Source organism: Lepeophtheirus salmonis, chromosome 3, assembly GCF_016086655.4.
Source record: "Lepeophtheirus salmonis chromosome 3, UVic_Lsal_1.4, whole genome shotgun sequence".
Lineage (NCBI taxonomy): Eukaryota > Metazoa > Arthropoda > Copepoda > Siphonostomatoida > Caligidae > Lepeophtheirus > Lepeophtheirus salmonis.
In genome coordinates, this window is record NC_052133.2 from 7,151,083 (window position 1) to 7,171,054 (window position 19,972).

At 28.1% G+C, this 19,972-nt stretch overlaps 1 protein-coding gene and 1 long non-coding RNA gene across 4 annotated transcripts in view; one reads left to right on the top strand and one right to left on the bottom strand.

The window, feature by feature from the left end:
* The window catches only part of LOC121114280 (3',5'-cyclic-AMP phosphodiesterase 4C), a 531,705-nt gene that overhangs the window by 377,174 nt on the left and 134,559 nt on the right, over window positions 1–19,972 (bottom strand). For both annotated transcript variants that reach the window (XR_011779171.1, XM_071886949.1), the window contains exon 2: window positions 13,915–14,123. Coding sequence is in view for 1 of the 2 variants with exons in the window: in XM_071886949.1 (XP_071743050.1) it covers window positions 13,915–14,123 (209 nt within the window). In the remaining variant the exon portion in view is untranslated. The remainder of the gene's footprint in view (window positions 1–13,914; window positions 14,124–19,972) is intronic.
* Window positions 7,289–14,174, top strand: LOC121114279 (uncharacterized). Of its 2 annotated transcripts, XR_005863238.2 has the most exons (4): window positions 7,309–7,616; window positions 7,678–7,914; window positions 11,018–11,178; window positions 13,928–14,174. It is a non-coding gene; the product is annotated as an uncharacterized lncRNA (long non-coding RNA). The 2 variants fall into 2 exon arrangements; XR_005863237.2 differs by lacking the exons at window positions 11,018–11,178; window positions 13,928–14,174 and having other exon boundaries at window positions 7,289–7,616; window positions 7,678–9,195.

The window sequence follows — 19,972 nt, forward strand, 5'->3', positions numbered from 1 at the left end:
ATTACTACGGAATTGTGATGCTATTCATGGAATCAGATCTTACTATCAGTTCATTCTACTAAGTGTTGATAAAATTGGGGCAAACCCCTAAAGTGATTAAGAAAAGTATGCATGTATTCGCGATTTTAAAGTTTCATTCTACTTGGACGAGGAGATCACTATTGACACTTGGTGCCGTTGGTTCTGTTTGATTTTAAAGAAAAAGAACGAAGACATGGACATTGATGTCAAGCTCTTACACCCGAAAAGTTCATTCAAAAAATGTCATCTGGCACACCGTGACGATGTATGCTTGATACTATTTGACTGTATATTAAAAGTCATCGACGTTCCAGATATAAATGGATTTTGACGTAGCTATTCCTTCTCCAAGAAGGATAATTGTTGAAAAATATGATTTATTTTGTTCAAAGTCTTCATGTTTGTGACTTTGGTGTTATGACAAACAACTTTTATCAATTGTTACAAATAAAGTATATTCCTTAAATATATAACTTGAAACAAATTTAGAAGGATAATTTTTTTTTTTAAATCTGCATAAATTACTATAATTTTATCTATTTAAGTGAAAATTTTGAGTAAATTTTAATCCAATCTAAAATTGTTACTTTTGCATTGAATAGACATTTCTCACACACCAATCTTTCTATATAGTTAGTTTTGAGGATATAAAAAAAAATTTGTAAAAAAAAAAAAGTAGGGGTTTTGAGATATGGACTGCAGAGGAGGGTGCGGTCACTGAATCAATAATAGGTAATGCCTCCAGTTATTTATGTTCTATTGTGGTTTTTGAATTCTACAACAAAAAATGATCACACACTGCAATTTTTTTTTTCTACGAGTACTTCTCCAAATATTACGTAAATTAGTTTTTGGATCCTTATGTGAACCAATTCATTTTTTTGAAAATAGAGCCTTAACAAAAACATCAATAACTCGGGAATGTCTCATGTTAATAACTTCAAATTTAGACATGTGAGATTCACAATAAGGGGTAAACCATATCTAAAACTTAAGAAAATCTGAGATACTTAGTGTAAGCCCTTGGTTGTTTTGACATGAAATTCCTATAAATATTATATCCCAATTTACCAACGCATGTTTACACAGTAAATTTGATGGTAAAAAAAAATATTTCAAATAATACCTAACGACCAAAAATATACACAACTAAATAATTTACCTATATCAAATAATATTTTACTCTTAGTCCTACGATAGCTTTAGTTTATTGCAATTGATGAAAATAAGTATATTTTGTGGCTTGCTTTTTTATTTTATTTTTGAATTGGTACTTTTTCTTTTCATCAGTTTTTACATTATAATTTAACTCCGGAGTAGTGAACTTTATTTTCTAATTCATTCAATTATATTCAAAACCTAATTCAAAATTGATGCGTGCTCATAAAAATAAAAAGTAACTTTTAGAATTTGTAGCGAAGTTATGATTATAAGACCTGTGTGTACTCATAGTAGAATTGAGGATGACATTGGAGTAATTCTTCCGAATATATTTATGTATTTATTTCTCTCTCTCCTCCCTTATTACAGCTGATTATAGCTGATCTAATGAAATGTTATGATAGCTAGGTTATACTTCATTAAAACATTCTTCAATTTGTCAGGATTACCATTTTGAATTTCGGTTTTTTTTAACAAGCCCAAAATACATGCAATTTTCATCACTACTTAACTCTTTCCACCGAGTCCTCTGTATTTAATTCCGTCTCTCATGATCCCACAGACTAATGATTATCTTGTATTTAAATGTTATCTCTTCAAGAGTTAAATCATATTTATACATATTTACTTTTGAAAATCAGGAACATTTTTCATATTGCCAACGAGACCAAATCTGGCATGTGCTTTATATCATATTTTTTTATAACTCTATCAATTCTTATCACAATTTATAAGATCTATTATACAGATATTTACTTAATTTTTAAAAAGAAAAAAACATTTGAAAACATTGAATTTCTCAAATTATAAAATATATATATATATAAAACATACATTACTTAAAAAAAAAAACATCAAAAATTGGATAATTACATTCTTGTACATCAAATTCTAAAATGATTAAGTACTATAAAACAAAAAATGACCAATTTTTGCAATATTTATCCCTACAAAATATTTCAGATCAATTTATCATTATTTTGTTTCATTTATTTTTTTGATCGAAATGATTTTCCAGATTTTAATACCAATGGCAAGAGATTATACTTAAAATGATATTGAATCTATTGTATATTTTCCTTAATGATGAAACAAACAAATATTATTGAAGTAAAATCTTTAACATTAATGTAAAAAAAAACAGGCAATGTTTGATAAATAAATTGTGAATTTAAAAATAAATCATTAATTTATTATGAGGTTTTGCATTAAAAAATGTTTATTTTTCTTTTGGTTTTTTGTGATACTGTTGTACAATATTTATTTATTGTGACTAAAATTAACATTTAATTAATTGAATTTTACTAAAGTAGATCATTATATTTCTGAGAAAAATATAGCTTTGAAGAAATGGTTTTATCCATATTCTGTAATTGGATACTGCAGGTAAAATATTAAGAACTCTTACTGTAGATAATATAGTTTTTGTTTCAAATAATAAACTATTCTAATACGAGTTATGTACTATACAGAATAAAATATCTCTCAATTCCTTTTCATCTCATTTTTCATATTCATCGTTTGATTGAATAAATAATAATAACACTTAAAAAATATAAATTGCATCATCAATTTTCAATTTTGGAATCGGTTGATAAAACAAAAACTAATTATTTAGCATACATCAAAAATTAGATATCAGTAAATATGCAATATAGTTAGAATTTACATACACAGTGAAGTAAAAATATGAAACACAAAAATTTGTCCGTTTTTGAAAATATTTTAAATGAATGTTGAGTACAATTTTTCTATCGATATGTACAAAAAACAGAAACCGAGAATTAAGATGGAAATCCTAAAATTAAGAAGGGCGTTTGGGAAAAAACAGCATAGCAATCATGACGTTGTGTTAGATTAGTTGGAAACCGGTATGTGAGGAAATATGTATACACAATAATATAATTTCATTTCTAGCAATGATATAAGCAGCTATTACTCAATGGTCGATTATCAATTCTACTCCAAGTCTACAAAAGACAAACATCTATAACCAGTGATGAAAATCCAGAGTATTTTTAGCTGGTCCATTATTTTCGGAATTGGTAATATAAAGAATGCATTTTGTTTTCCTTAGCAGTCGTCCTTATTAAATAATCCCGGAGTAGTGAGCATTCATCAAAAATAGATTCAGTTATATTCAAAAACTGATTGAACATTCATGTGTGCTCAATAAAAACGGAGTGCAACCGTAAGCATTTGTGTTGGAGTTATAATTGTAAGTACTTGTTAGACTCAGAGTAGAATTAGGGATGGACATCAGAGTAATTCTAGGAAATGTGTTTTCTTAAATCCTTTTCTCCTTCCTTTCTTATCACAGCTGATTGTAGCTCATCTAATGAAATCTCATAAGCATTGTTCTTTCTTTCCTCCATAAGATTCTTCAAATTGTTAGGGTTATGATGTTGATATACAGTTTCTTTTTTTTTAACATGCCCATTTGACACTGGATTCTCATCACTAACTGTAACATCCTAGCAAGCCCTGCCTTGTTACTCTTTGTCTTTCACGAACACACGTACTACTTGTTAATACCATAGTTGAAAATATAATGTATGATCTGCCTGAATTTGTAAAACCGAAAATTAACGAGCTGATAGTTGAAATAATGTTTGGGAGAAGAGCGGCTTAACTGTCATGACATTAAATTAAATTAGCTGAAATCAGTTATGAAATGAAGGAACCATCACAAATCCTACTCTGTAACTCTCAATGACATAAGTAGGAATTCAATTCAATGTGAAAATTATATTCTACCTTGAGTCTGATAAGGACTTCTTCTAAGCCCTGAACATCAAATTCTCGGTTTATTTTTCGTCTTTCAAACTATTGTTATTTTAAATTTAATTTTTTTATTTTTTTACTAATATTTTGCACAACAGACTAGTCATTTTGACAAATTTGAAAAAATAATAGTTTTTTTTATAAACGAAAATAGGTGCACATTGACATTTTCACAAAATAAGTAAATAAGTGTATACAAATAATCAAATACACAGAAATTAAATTATTAAAACAGACATTTTTACAAATTAATTAATTTTTACATGGAAACTTCTAAAGATGTATAAAATTAAGAAAATATAAGTTATCTAAATGGTGATTTCATATATGTATTTTCTTGTTTTCATTTTCCTACCTAGCTACCCTACTTATGTTTTATTCCTCCCCCCATCTAAAACTGATCAATTATTAAGAAGAAAAAAAAGGATCACAACAACGAATAAATAACAAAAAAACAAAACTGATTGCATTTGTGACTCCAGTGAGACAGATTAGCGAGTGCAATAATAACTAGAAATACTATATAATTTAAAGGAAATCAATAATAAGGAACATTGAACAATCCCTATTACCACCATCTCGTTGCATTAAATGAATTAAAATTCGGTTTATATTCCCCTTAATTTAAATTTGTCGAGAGCCAACTCTGATATTCTTGTAAAGGGCAGACACCGAAGTGTGCCGCAGAGATAAGAGTCTGGAGCCTATATATCAGGGGTTCTATCTTTTTTATCTCTTACAACCTTACCACCATTCTTTATGATGCCACTCAGAGTCACACAGTCTTGGAAAATGTGAGAGGTTGCTTTTACTTTATTGCAATCCACACAGAGCGCCTGAGCGTCAGTAAAATGTATCCCAGTAAAGAGGACCTCAATGATAGCTGATTTTTCAGATACATTCCCTTTGGATTAAGGACTAGATCCCAAATTGTCTTGAGATATTGACAAATGTTACACTAGCAAACTTATCTCTGAAATCGTCCTTTGCCAAGTTGATTCTCGTCTTTCTATTGGGGAATGTTATGTGGACTCCCTTGCATCGTAATTGTTATGAGTGTGAATTTTCCAAGTTGATTTTGTCTCATAATTATCAGGGTGTGAGTAGTCTGAGTTTTTACAACATCTTCTACCTTTTTCAATCCAAGAAATGTCTCCACATTTCCAGGTATTTTTATTTGGAGAAGCTCACTCTCATGCAGCAGGGCCGTCCTTATTACCTCGAGCCAATAAATTTTCTTCGTCTCTTTGGGTATGCTTTGAATCTCTCTCCATAGTGAATATTTAATTTCTTTTTCCCCATGTCAATTATTATTTGCCACGGGAATATAAGGGAGGTACCCCTCTTTTGCCATGATAGGAATAAGATGCTCCACATACATTACATAATAAATTATTTAAGATGGGAGGACAACATTTAAAGGAGATGAGATTTTAGATTAACTCAGCATCAATATGAATTCACAAATTATGTAGAAAAAAAAAGAAAACTCAGCAAATAATTTTTTTATTGATATTGGTTACGGTATATTTATATATTTACAAATTTAATTATTGCTTTTATTAACTTAAAATAATCACGCATACAGCAGATCTTAATTACAATTAGTTTTGCTGATATTCAAAATGAATACAAACTACTGGAGTGTCTCATTTGACAAAAATTGTTTTTGAGTGGAATCCTGGAAAACAAATTTTGAATGAAGCGATCCCATTCAGCAAGATATAATTTATTAATTAACATCAGAATTTTCACAAAATTACTACTCCAAATAGATTTGTGTATAAGGTATCTAATCATTAATGTACCCGCGCTAGCGGTAATGATGGCTTCTAGGCGGCAGCAGAAGTACTGTGGATCCGCTGTGGATTTAGTCACCTGTCATGGCGTGCCAGTGCTGGCCTTGCCTTTGAGGGCCTCGACATGCAACCAAAACGTATAGTAAAGGGAGTTAGCATCTGAGCTGTAGGGGAACCAAAAGTGTCAAAAAAAGATCCAAATAGAGTCATGCAACAGAGGAAATGGATTTTTCCCTTTGGAGTTGTCAAAAGTGGTCTCTCTAACTTCACAAGGTTCTTTTCTCTCACTTTTTTGATAGCTCTTTGGACAGTATGGTGTAAAAGTCCGAGATCTTTTGTATGGGCCCTCCTGGATTTGAGGAGATTCTTTAATTTTGGCATTTTTGTCCAAGTCCTTCTTCCTCTGCAACGTTTCGAACTTACCGACGGTGTAGATCATGGGATGCCGAAGACGCCCAACTACTTGAAGTGCATGAATTGAAATTTGTTGATCACGTTCCATTTATATTTTCTCGACTTTTACGTAAGCTAAAGAGCTCGAGTTTGCTTTGAGTTGTAACTAATTTTGTATGCTTTAACGCATCGAAAAATGAATAAATTTAAATCACAAAACCTTCATTAATTTTGGAACACCCCGTAGCGTCACATTTCAGTATGTCTTTTTATACTTTAAGAAGATATAATAAATTTTAAGTGTTCTGTGTTTTTATAATTACCGCTAATAACGCATTATTTTTTTTAGAGTCAGTGGGTTCTGGACTTTAGTCGGACACACCAACAAAACTAATTCAGGGAACACACTTTTTGTAATACGGAGACTGAACTGCGTAAAAAAGAAACAGCAAAAATAATGAGTATTAAATCACATGAAAAACAGTTAAACGATTCTAATAACTACGTCACATACATTTGTATCATTTTTAAACTATTTCATCCATTGTGTACTCGTAAATAGTACACAATGAATAAATTCAATAAACGTTTAAAAAATAATAATGTAGTCGTATAAATGAAATTGTATAGATGTTAATCCAATGAATTGGATCGTGTATATAGTGTTCACTGTATATAGGGCTTCCTTGATGTAATATATATCATCTACATATTTTTGATCTAAGAAATAACTATGTAGTCATATTAATCATGTGCAACTAAGGTTTGGCCAGGTAGCACTCTAGAGACTAAAGTAATTCTTGGATCATCAGCTATAACATCATTTTTGTACACAAGCTATTACTATTAATCTTTCATTTCAGAGGAGAGAAGATTTATCATCTATATATATATACATAACTTAGGATATGTTTGCCTACAAAAAAGTAAAAGTAAAATTATTTCTTGGAGAGCTATCTTCTATATTATCATAATTTTTTTTTCTCTTCATAATCGTCATTTATTGTAATCCAATATCAATGGAATAAATTAATAAAGAAAATGTAACGAAAAGTATAATAATTTTTACAACTATTTGAGGTTTCGTTGGGTTTAAAATTGTTCCGACCGATAAAAATAAATATTATTTTATATCTATGTTTATATTATGTCGTGGGTGTAATAAAAAAATAAAAAAGCATTAATAGCATAAACAACCATTTTCCATAACTATTTGTCGACAAATCTTCTCGAAGTTATACTACGTTGAATAAAAGTTTAGAAGTATCTTCCATAACATGTAATTATCATCACCGATTTTTTAATATTTTTATTTGGGATTGCCTCCAGTCCAATCATTGAGGGAGTAAAGGGTCAGAATTTTATCTCTGAGGATGAGTCTTCATTTGGATACTTTTGAGTGTCAGAAAATGAGCCCCATCTGGTTTTACATCTCACCATACTATTTCTCTTACAGAGGTAATCTCACTTGATTCAATAACTTCATCTAAACTATTATAACGACAATTGTAATTAATAGGTTCATCAGGCACGAGGAACAGTAAAACGTGGTGCAAAATTGAGCACTCATAGCAGCCTAATGACAACATAGTTTTTTTCAAAACCGCTGTGACTTCCCTGGACCCATAAATATTCTATCATAAAATGAGAGATTCGTTCGTGAATTAAACCAACTTTGAGTGGCCCAAAAGTTTTGACTCAATCGTAATCGTTTCAACTACTTCAGGTTCAACGACTTCCATATCCTCTCCACAGGGTGGGTCATAGTTATTCATTTTTTGGAAAATCAAAAAAAAAAGTATTGTTTTTTTCTGTTTCACGTAGATTTAAAAAAAAATTCAAAAAGATAGAATAATTCTAAGTGATATTAACTCGACTCTGAAAATTATAGAAAACGCGTTTTTTGCTATATTTTTCCAATGTGGATTTCTACGTGCAATTAATAGATATTCATATTAATGTTATTCCCTTGATGTGAAAAATTCAATAAGAAAAAATTTTAATTGTTAAATTATTCTAACCTAATTGTCTGTTCACTTTAACAAGGACAAATAAGCAGTAATTTTATAACTTTGTTCGAAGAATACTTAGAAACCTTTAATGTTATTTATTAAACTTATGATGCACATGTGTTGATGCCATATTTTATCAGTTCGTCTGTATTGTTTCTTAATATGCAATAAGAGAAACTAAATATCAGAATCCTGAATAACTTAATTATAAAAATTTTGTTTAAATTGTTTTGATTAAATGTTGAAAATATTTAAATTACATTTGAATCAATGTAAGAGTTTCAACTTTTTCTTTCAGTATAAATTTTTTTAATTTATATAATTTTAGAAGATGACACAGGTCTTTCTTGAAGTCATTTTCGATACCTGTATCCTGCTGGCTCCTTGAGTCCTAATTGCCCATCTCTATTTTTTTTTTTAATACTGTAAAAAAACTGCTACGACCATTTTTACAACCCTCTTGCAATTTTTTTTGTGTGGCATGGCCATTTCAACTCTTTTATTGGTGTTAAAATTATTGATATCATAAAATATCACTTAGAATAACTGTGTTAAAATGACTCGTAAGACAATTTTTTAATATAGAAGTCACTTTCGGCAAAAATGAAATGATAAAATATTTTTTATTTTTTTAATGTTCAGGTCTATTTAGGAATAGTCAAGAAATTTCAATTTTGAATAATGTCAGTAAGATGTTTTTTTCTTACATTCAGGCTGAAAAGGAGTAATTTTGACCTGTAAGACAAAACAAGTGTTTATCGAAATTCAACTTTTTTAAATTTGGCTCCTAAATAATATATTGCATGAGTCACAACGTTATTTGTAATTACTAATTGTTATAAATATTATAAACTAAAAATAACCAAACCTACCGACATTGGTAGACACCATTTTTTGTGCGTGTTTGTATACCATTTATATGATTAATGATCAACGTTAAATACATTAAATGTGCATTTTTGAACAATATTACAAAACTATAATAAATATATACAATACATTTTTTTGTATTGTATAAAAAATTATACTTTCTCTTATGTACCAAAAAATCATTGATAGACTAACTTCCAACAATTCATTAATCTTACTAGGTAAATAAAATTTTCCAAATAGTATAACTACTTTTGTTTGTTATATGAGTAAATAATTTTTTGTAGTCTTATAACTAAAATTTATATAATTATAAACACATTAGTCATACATTAAAATTGATAATTTTAACATTTTTTTTGTATATTTTAACTTGGCTATAATGGTATCCTTTTTATGTTTGTTAGGAGATGTCTCTGTACATTACATACTAATTGTGTTAAGTGGGATAATTGGTTTTTTACAACAACAAAAATTTATATTTTTTTAAGGATGTTTCAGATGTATACTAAAAAATTCTAGCAATAAAAGTTATTTTAAAAAAACTGGAATCAATTTGATAAAATTTGATGTACAGAATATCCCAATTCACTAATGAAGAGTAAAAAGAAATTACAAATATTAGCTTTTTTTATCTAAAAGCTAGTCATTTCTTTTTTTCCTTATGATCATCATTAATATTACTGTACGGATTGTTTATTTAAAGTTTGTGAGTCCAACTTTTCTGTAAATGTAAAATCCCATAAAATCTTGGGGTTTTTTTTAGTATATTATATTATGCACATTCCTATATAAAAAAGAATTAAAAAAATAATTTACATAAATCCATTAGACCATTTATATTCTGTCATTGTGGAACATTAGACACACAAGAGTGGTTTTTGAACTTTAACAACTCATGAAAAAGGTATATTTAGGGTATAAATTTACCATATTACATTTAAAAGTACATTTTAGTTAGGCATATCATAAAGCAAAATGGTGAAGACTAAACTTCATTCAAAAAATTATTCACTTTTACTTTTTGGAAAAGACTGCTCATTTTTCCAAACAGATATGAAATAAATATATACCATTTGGGTTCTATTTGTTTCCTCAAAACCTTTTAATGATATTTATCAAGGAAAAATCGACCACAAAAAAACTTCTTATATTAAAATCTATTTTTGGAGGCAAAAATATGTTGTTGGTACAATTAAATCACAACAGCCAATTAGATGAAAAATAAATTTGGACAAACCTTGACTGTTAAATGGTCCACCGGAATATTACGACAAAGGAAAAATACTTTTGCGACAAATTGAAAAACCTGACTCTCCAATTATGGAATAGGTTGGACATATAGCACTATGCAATAAAATGAAAAAAATTGAATTGCTTATCAATTTAAACTAACTATATAATTAATAATTTAGATTCAAGGAGATAAAAACAAGTTTATATTAACTTTATACTCAAAATAATTTATTAATATTCATCCACTTCTTTATTACATAGTAAGTCATAAGCAATTCAATTTTTTCCCCAGAATATTATTGTAAGCGATTATAATCAACAAAATCTAACCAGCTTATTTTATTATATTTTTTAATGAATATTAAAAACTAAATTCACCCAAACTCAATAAAATCTAACTTTTTAAGGACTTTTTGTAGATTGAAATAAAAGATTTTTTCTATAGCTTTAATTATAATAAAAAACAAGTTTGAAAAAATAAAACAAGATATTGGCTTTCAAGTAAGGTCTTTTATTTAAATCGATTTTTTGTTGGTTTTTAAATTTTTATTAATTTAATCAAGATGCAGTAGAAAATAGTTCCTTTTTCAAATGCTAAAATGATCAATCAGTTATTTACTTTGATTTTCATCTATATAGTTCTGTTATGTTGAAATATGGCAATGAATCCTAGTTATACCCTAAAAAAATTATTTAAAAACCAAACCTGTAATGTTGAAAGTTTTAATGTTCATTTTCCAGTTTTACGGTTGAAATAACCATCATAAATGTGGGGTTCAGCCTGGGAGCGAAAATGCTGTTTCATGGTGTCATCAGTATTGGAGATGATGACATACCTCCATATAACAAGACTCCTGGAGATCCGGACAACTTCAAATTAAGGATCTTTTATAATTTTAAAAGTAACTAATCTAAATTCTAATTATAGGCAAAAATTAATGGAAGAACCTCTTTCTTAAAATCTTTATTTCTCAATCTAAAATAGCAAAATTAATCAATAAATATATCTAACAAAATTAATTAATTAAATTTGTTATTATAAAATAGTATTTTTCTTTAAATACAAATTACTTCATTTTCATTTTTTGTGTACTGATTTTAAAGAAATTTGTTGCTCTTTTTATGCCCATTTTTGCCAAAAAAATTAGTGAAAAATCCAAGGTCTAGTGATGATTAAAAATGTGTAAAGTAAGCAACTATTTTTGCAACAATTCTTTCATTCTTGAAGAAATACTATTTGTGTGTGCGTTTATTAATATCGTGAGTATCGTTGATGATTTGTTTAAAAGTTATAAGTCCTCTTTAAACTCGCAGTAAAAGTCATTCTTCTCAATTAGGGAGGTTTATTTTTCAATTTTTTTCGAATTTTTTATTACCGCTAGTTTGAAAAAGTTGTAATATAACAAAATGACCTATAGAAAAAAAGATTCCCTTACATTGTCTTATTTAGATGGAACATCTTGTTCAGTTTTGAAAGAAGGCGAAAGTTTTATATTTTTATCAATAAAGATTTAAATAACTTTAAAATATTTACTCTTTACTGCAGATTTATAAATGTAAGTCTTGGTTGGCTTTGAGTAAAATTGAAGATCGGCATCAAAGTAATTATCTTTTTACTAAATTTGAAGAAGTAATTGGGTTTTTATCCTCAGGTATACATTATAATAGTAAGTTTGATAAAGCATCATGTTCTTCCCCAAAACATTATTCAAATTGTTCTTGATTACCATGTTGATTATCGATTTCTTTATTTTTGGCATACCGGTAGCTAATATTTTGTACAACCACTAGATATTAATTCCCAGTTTGTATAATGAGAAAAAAGTGAAGCTATGTTAGAGAGCTGTAGAAAATATGAAACCCATAATAAATCATACATAGTAATCGGAGGAGAGCAGCTTAGTTATCAAGACATTACATAAGATTAGGTGCAGCTATGAGTTGAAGTAAATACACAAAAATCCCAATCGTATTTTATAAAGACATTGCCAAAAATTAATCAGATGTCGACTTGAATTTCTTATCTGAATCCAATAAGGAATAGCAAAAATAACCCCGTGACAAATCCTCAAACATATTGAATATCTTTAAAAATTCATTTAAAGTTTTATAAAACTATTTTTTTTTTTAGAAATTTAAAAAATCCCTATCACGTTTTTTTATGAACTTTTCCCTATTTTTTTTTTTTTCCCTTCCTATTTTTTTTTTTTTTTCAATACCAGAAAATTCCAGACCACACAAACATAGGTCTAATCTTTTTATCCGCCAAAAAACAACTAACAATGTAAATTCTCGTATTCTGATATGTTGTGCTCATTTTGTCCAACATAAAAAAAAAAATTCAAGAGTTAAATTCGTACTTAGATTAATACGATTTATAATGTAATGTTTTTACCAACACGGTTTACGCGGAGTTGAACATCTATCAGCTTTAAAGAAATTTGAGAACATTAAAATAAGTGTGCTCCTTCAATCCTCGGCCTGCTGTCAAACAAAAAATAACATAGTTACATGATAGGTTCACAGATTATCTTGTTTGGAGCCAGAATCAAAAGTCGGTCAATTTGTACCTACTCCGTCTTTGGCTAGAAAAAATATCATATTTTATATTAATAAAACTTATTTATAATGTAAGGTTTACATTGAGTGTTCGTAAAGTTTTTTTTGTAAATGGTTATAACAAATAACTACGAAGTACTATTAATTTATGAAACTTGAAACTTAACTAAGTTATAAGTTTACTTCACAAATTTCAAACGTGCTCTATAGTCTAAAGAATCCCAATTCCCGAACTTAAATGATTATATTGGGTAGAGCATGTCCACTAGCCATACTAGTTCATTACTTAGTTCTGTGAATAGTCAAAGTCCTTGGAGTAAGTGTAACGTTGCAATGAGTTTTTGTTGTAGTGTGGTTCCTCAGTTAAGAGTGCATAAATTACTTTCAGAAATTTATAAATGTATTAGCAATAGATGTAAGCTTTTTATTCAATTCATTTGATGTTTATTATGTTAAATATCTTATAATACAAATATTTTATTTATAAATGGCACAGTTATTTTCTAAATTTATCTAATAACTACCTATAGCTAAAGACTAATTCTCTATTTATAGTATCTAGACTCAAATGACTTAATCGAACTTAAATAGGCTATAAATATTGTATTACAATATTTTGTGTTGGAGACTTAGTTAAAGTCATAGTCGGTGACATTCAAAATATTGAAATCGGAGTTGGAGTCGGGTATTTTATGTACTCCGCATCCATGCATTTAACTCTAACTTTTTTTAAATTATATAGACGACTTCATAAAAAGTTATTTTTATAAGCATAAATGATTGTTTTTTTCACATTTTTGGTAAAACTGGTTTTTCTCTATTTGGGAATAAATGTTATTTTATTTTTGCTCAGACGTAAATTTAATACATAATTTTATTCCTTTATCCCCTATTTTCAATTTTTGAATGATAAAAATAATATAATAAATACATAACCGAGTTTACGCGGTCACTTTTCAGTTTCCCTTGCCTGACTGCTTAGTACTGATTTGCTGTCAATGTTATTTGGTTTAACCTTTAAAATATAACTGGATCCATTGGACCCATTTTATTAAAAGTATTTTTTCTTTTGTACTCACTCTAAACTCGAAGTGTTGGAACCAGGGTTACTCATTGGACTTTTTGGAATGACGATCTTAGGGAGTAACAGAGACATCCCTTTACGTGTTCGACGTATACTTTCGGTTCCAATATCTTGAAAGGAGGCGGAAAAACCTCCTCCATCTTTGAAAATGGGTGGTTCACCATAGCCTGCGGAAGAATAGTCCACTGTCGATAAAAAGTCATTCTGTAAATATAATAAACAAGATTAAAATTTTATACATTATGTCTTACTAAATATTATTTTATTCATATAATCATCAACGCTGTAAGGACTGATGGATAAATTTCTCCTCAGCCCCCCCCTCCCCTTGAAAAACCTTATTTTTTGTCTGTGTAAAAATTATTATTAATTAGGTTTTTATAGTTTTTTAGAAGAGAAAAAATGCACTTTCTATGGATGGACAAATTACATCAAAGGGTTATCAATAATTTAAAGCTTATTATGAAAAGTAAATTCCTATGACGATTTTCCTTTTTGTTTTAATATTCTTTTAGAAGTACAAATTAAACTAATAGATCCAGAGTATGTAGTATTGGGTAATTGTGATTAAATACACATGTGACATTAGAGTGACAATAAAATAATTTATTTTTAAAGTAAATGGTTTACAATAAAAAATGATTCCATATTGTACATAAAACATTTAAGAAAAACTTTGAACAATTATAAAAAAAATATCTGGCCAGGTCAGCGGTCCGAAAGTTTTAAAAATTTACATGTTTACTGAAAAAATCGAGTACTTTCTATGATATTGTCAATATATCTCTAATTAAAGCCCCTCCTCTTTTAACAAAATCATTGAATTCGTGGAGCAAAGTAACTTTTTTGATGCATCCAAGTAGTACTCTCTACTATTCCAAAGTCTGGGTTAGCTTCTAACAAACTATTAGGGAACTCCAATTTTCCAGAATTGTTTTGATTTCTTGGTGACAAAGTCATTCATATTTTATGCATAAAATCATTAGCTAACCTTTTTGCTCTCTTTTGTTTAACTTTGAGAGAGATAAGCATTTATTTTTTTGTTTTTAAACTTCTCATTCATCTAAGAAAGTGAGTCCAACAAGTTTCTTAGACTAATAACATAAATATTTGGAAAAATTTCATGAGGCAGATTTGGAAATATGTATATTTTTTGAAAAATATTAGATTACCAACTTCATTAGACTGATGTAGTTTAAAGGAATATTGGAGGACTGAGATGAAACTACCCAAGTTTTGATAAATACTCTTACAATGAAAACACAAATATCACTTAACCCTAATGCTTCTCTTGGAGTCAACTTAAATTTTATTGTAAATATCCAATCTTGAGACTATATATCACTTTTGAAAGGCAATGGGGATATTGCATATGAACTTACTCCACGCTCAAAGGCATAGCTAAGAAATATAATTAATAGTATTAATAATTCTCTATTTTCGTCTCAAGAAAATATATTTTTTAAGATTATATTTTGCAAATTCAATAGTACTATCTTGTATGCCTTCCAAAAGATTGTTTACATCTTCATATGCTGTTCTTAGTTTATAGTTAGTTTTGATGATTGATGAACAATTTTCTTTGCATCATTTGAACAAAATAATATCTGGTGATGATGTGGTACTCATACACTCATGGAAAACAGTTTCCAATAAATAATTTCATTATATCGTGTATATGGTAGAAGTTTTTTCTCTACTAATTTTTCAAGTAAATCAGAAGCTCCTTGATTCTTGCCGGTATTTAAACTTTTAGTGTCAAAACACATTGCTTTAAATTTGGTCCCAATATCCCAGGCTTTACTTTTTTTTTCGCTTGTGCTTCTCCTGTCCCAGATGGAAGTTTGTATACAGATTAAAGTTTACAAATCCCTTTTCCTGAAACTAACTCAGCGATTTGCTCAATTTATTTGGTGTTATTAAGATTTTGAATCATTTGTCCGTTTTTTGTTTTTGCGATGCTAACTAGACATTCTATGCAATCTTTTTAACAAGATTATCTTGTTTCTCATGCTTGTTATATATATATTAAATATAAACTAATAATCTATATTTTTAGTCAAGTGACCGGAGCTTTTTATTTAAATCACTAAATTTATCGAGAAATAAGATACAAAATGGACTTTTTCCCATCTTGGTATTTATTTACCCCTAAATATAGAAAACCCAATCTAGAATTCTGAAGAGTGAATTAATTGGCTTTAGACACATTTAATTTTGAAACTCCGGGTTGAAAGTAATATAAGATATTTATTATTTATATAGGATTTTTGAAATTATTTAAGTATTGCCTAATAATGATAGGACGATTTGAAGCAATCGGGCACGGTATTGGTAAATTTGTATTATACTACATATGGAATTTGAACAGGCTTTGGGTAGTCGAACTTTTGCGGATCTGAAAAATAATCCGACGGATTTTTCATTTCTTTAAAAGCTTATAGTAACAGTTAATACTTCATCAAAGCGAAAAAAAAACACATCATAAATATCAAGCAAAGCATCTCTAGTTATCTTTATTAATGCTTAAAGGAATATCTACGCAACATAAATAGTTACATCGTTTAGTTTTTTAAATATTATTTTAACAATAATTCTTTTAATATCTAATAATTTAGTTCTAATAGTAAACAGATTGGACTACACAGGGGAATATTAATTTAGTACAAATGAATTCAACCTAAAATAGGAATTTATATTTGAGCGCAGAATCCAAAACTGATCTAAGTTTTTCTTTCAGTCATCTGAATTTTGAAATATATGGGATTATAGTAATTTGGTACTATTATCGTACAGAGTCATTTTTAGTCTTAAACAATCCCCAAATTAAAGTTAGGATTAATAAACCTTATGTAAAAGTGTTTTTATGATTAAAACTTGTTTTTATTGATTCTGTATCTTGTTTTAAACTCAAAATATTAGCATTTTAGTCTAAAAACTGATGAAAAACGACAATTTTCTCTAGACCCTTATAACTTATTCATAATACATAGAGATGAACAATATTATAGGTTATATTATAAAAGAAATATTATATGAATAATTTTAAAAATTGGATTTATTTAAAAAATATTTATTTACACGGATTTTTGTTCCATTTTGTATTTTCTAAGTGATCCCATTAAGAAATATTAACATTCTCTACTCAGCGTCAATGGATCGCTTTATTGTTTCAATCCTGATATCTCATTCTCAGGCAGGATTCCTCTCTACTCTATTATGAGGTTTGGTAGTTTTCCTCAGTTGAAATTCTCCTCCTGTCGTCCCTTGAGAAAAATGAAATCCGAATAGGAGCAGCTTTTTTCGATTGGCTTGATCTTCATTTACGTTATGAAACTGGCATTAAAATTGGAAAAATTATTATGATAATATTAACTATCTGATAGTACACCCTCATAAAAAATGAGATCAATAGAATATGGAACAATATCCACATTTAAGAATTTAAATAACTGATAAAAATCTGAGATCCGTTTTGGATTCTGTGCTCAAACATAAACTTCCTTTTTGGTTTGAATTCATCTTGTACAAAATGAATATTTCCTTTGTTATTTAGTGTTCGATATCAGTAATCAGTATATAATAGTTCTTAATCTATATTCTAAAACTCGACTACCCCAAATTTACTCAAATATTTACAAAATGTGGATCCATCAAATCTTTAGGTATCATTGTACATTATTTCGATTGTTTTATTTGTAATTTCATTAATTACAATTAAAATAGGGGTTATCAATTATGGAAATTCAGTGTAGAATTGGCATGTATAAAAAAAAGGAAACTGACATTCAGCATGGTAACCCTCACAATTTAAAGAATGTTTGAAAAGAGGGAAATAATAATGTTCATGATGTTTCATTAGATCAGCTATAATCAGCTGTGACAAGGGAGAGAGGAGAGAAGGATATAAATGAGGACATTTACTAAAATAACTCTGATGTTGATGCCCAATTCTACTCTGAGTCCAGCAAGGATTTATAATAATAACTCCGGAACAAATCCTCAGGATTACGTTCCATCTTTTATGAGTACACATGAATGTTCAGTTAGGGTTTGAATATAATTTAATCTATTCGGGAAAGGATGTTCACTACTCAGGAATCTAATAATAATGACGACAATTAAGGAAAAGAAAATTCCTTCTTCAGATGATCAATTCTAAAAAAAAACGGGCCAAATAAAAATTACAAAGTATTTTCAATACTGGCAACTATGCCCTTATAGAGTTAACAATATTATGCCTTGTCTATTTATAAATCATTATAAACTATAGACATAATGTAAATTTATAATATTTTAATATGTATAGTACTTTTAATCATATTTGTATAATGAGAAAAATTTAGATTAACAATAAACTTTTCAACTATTTATCTTTCTTGTTTAGTATAAATTTGATTACCCAAGTAGGTAAAAGTTTTATATCGATGAATGTGATCCTTACATAAAATGAATATATATTTGCATATTAATTAATTCATTACATCTAAAAAATAGTATTAATAAATAAAAAACTACTTTCAAATTAAATATAATACATTAACTCTTTTAGATTTGAAGTTGTTTTGTAACGATGCAAATATATTTATACTGGTTTTCAGAACCATATCGATATTTCGGTACTCTTAGATATAATTGACAAATAATATAAAACAAATATGTTGTTAACGCTTCATTAATGGACTAAGATACTATACATAGTGATGTAAATTGTGCGTCTTTTTAAGCCATAGCGGTTTTTTTTGGAATTAGTAATAGGGAGAATAAATTTTCTATTCCCCAGGTGTTGTCATTATTATTTCACTCCTGAATAGTGAACTTTTTTCTTCTACAATCAATGATATTAAAAACCTGATTGAAAACTCGTGTGTCATTACCGGACCAACTTTTATTGTTTAATCATCTCTATTAGTCAAATTTTCAGAGGTTAAGAGTCGATTTTTTTTATAATTTTCCTTTGATAAATATTGTAGAACACGTAATTAGCTGTCCAATTTAAAAGAAAATTAATGTCTTTTTCGCCACCATTAGCACATTGTAAGAGAAGAGGATTTGAATTTAAGGGCTCCTCCCTGCAGAATTGTCGAAAAAGTCCATCAGGAAGCAGACTGAGGCCTACAACATTCTCTTGAATAATTGTAATAAAATGACTCTTAACTTCTCAAAATTTGCATAATAGAAATGAGCATGTAATAACAGCTAGCCCAGTAGTCTTTTTTATTTCATTCTTCTCCCTTGTCACAACTTCTTGTAGCTGATATAATGAAATATAAAGACAGTTAAGTTGCAACCTTACAAAACATTTTTCAAATTGTTAGGGTTAACTCGTTGATTTTAGATTTCCTTTTTTTTTTAACATCGCTAAAATACACACGATTTTCATTTCTTTTTTTATTCAACTCGATATGTACAAAAATATTTCTTATTCTTTTGAATCAATGATATATTTTATTGTCAATACTTTTCAGAAAGCTCTGGAAACTTTGTCATCTGAGTACATATAATTTTTAATTGATCAGTACAATGTCTTATTTAGCTTTTATTCGTCAATTTAGCAATTTTTAATAAATTTTAGTGAGTTTAATTAACTACTTTGCTTAAAATTTGTTCTTTTGTTTTTCCTTTTGATTTTTCTTTTTTCAATGTAATAACTTTTTCGTACAACAGTAACAACAAAATTATAATATTGTATTTGCTATTTATTATAAAACAGGCAATCTCATCAAAACTAATTGGTAATATTTTGATTTACAAAAAATAGCATAGAGTAATAAATATTTATTGACACTTTAATCAAAAATCAAAGTATTTTAAATTGGTATTCTGTAATAATAACAAAAAATGAGGTATTCAAACCCCAAACTCATGTTCTTAAGATTATTTTCAAATAAGGATTCATTTTTTCTGGATTTCTTATATTCATACAATTAATTTTTAGCAGGAACGTATTTTATTGTATATTTGAAAGAGCAAAATGTATGGAATAGTTAAGAAATAATACAAAATTGTATTCAAGTAATTTTTATAATCTTTCAACTGTTAATCATTTATAC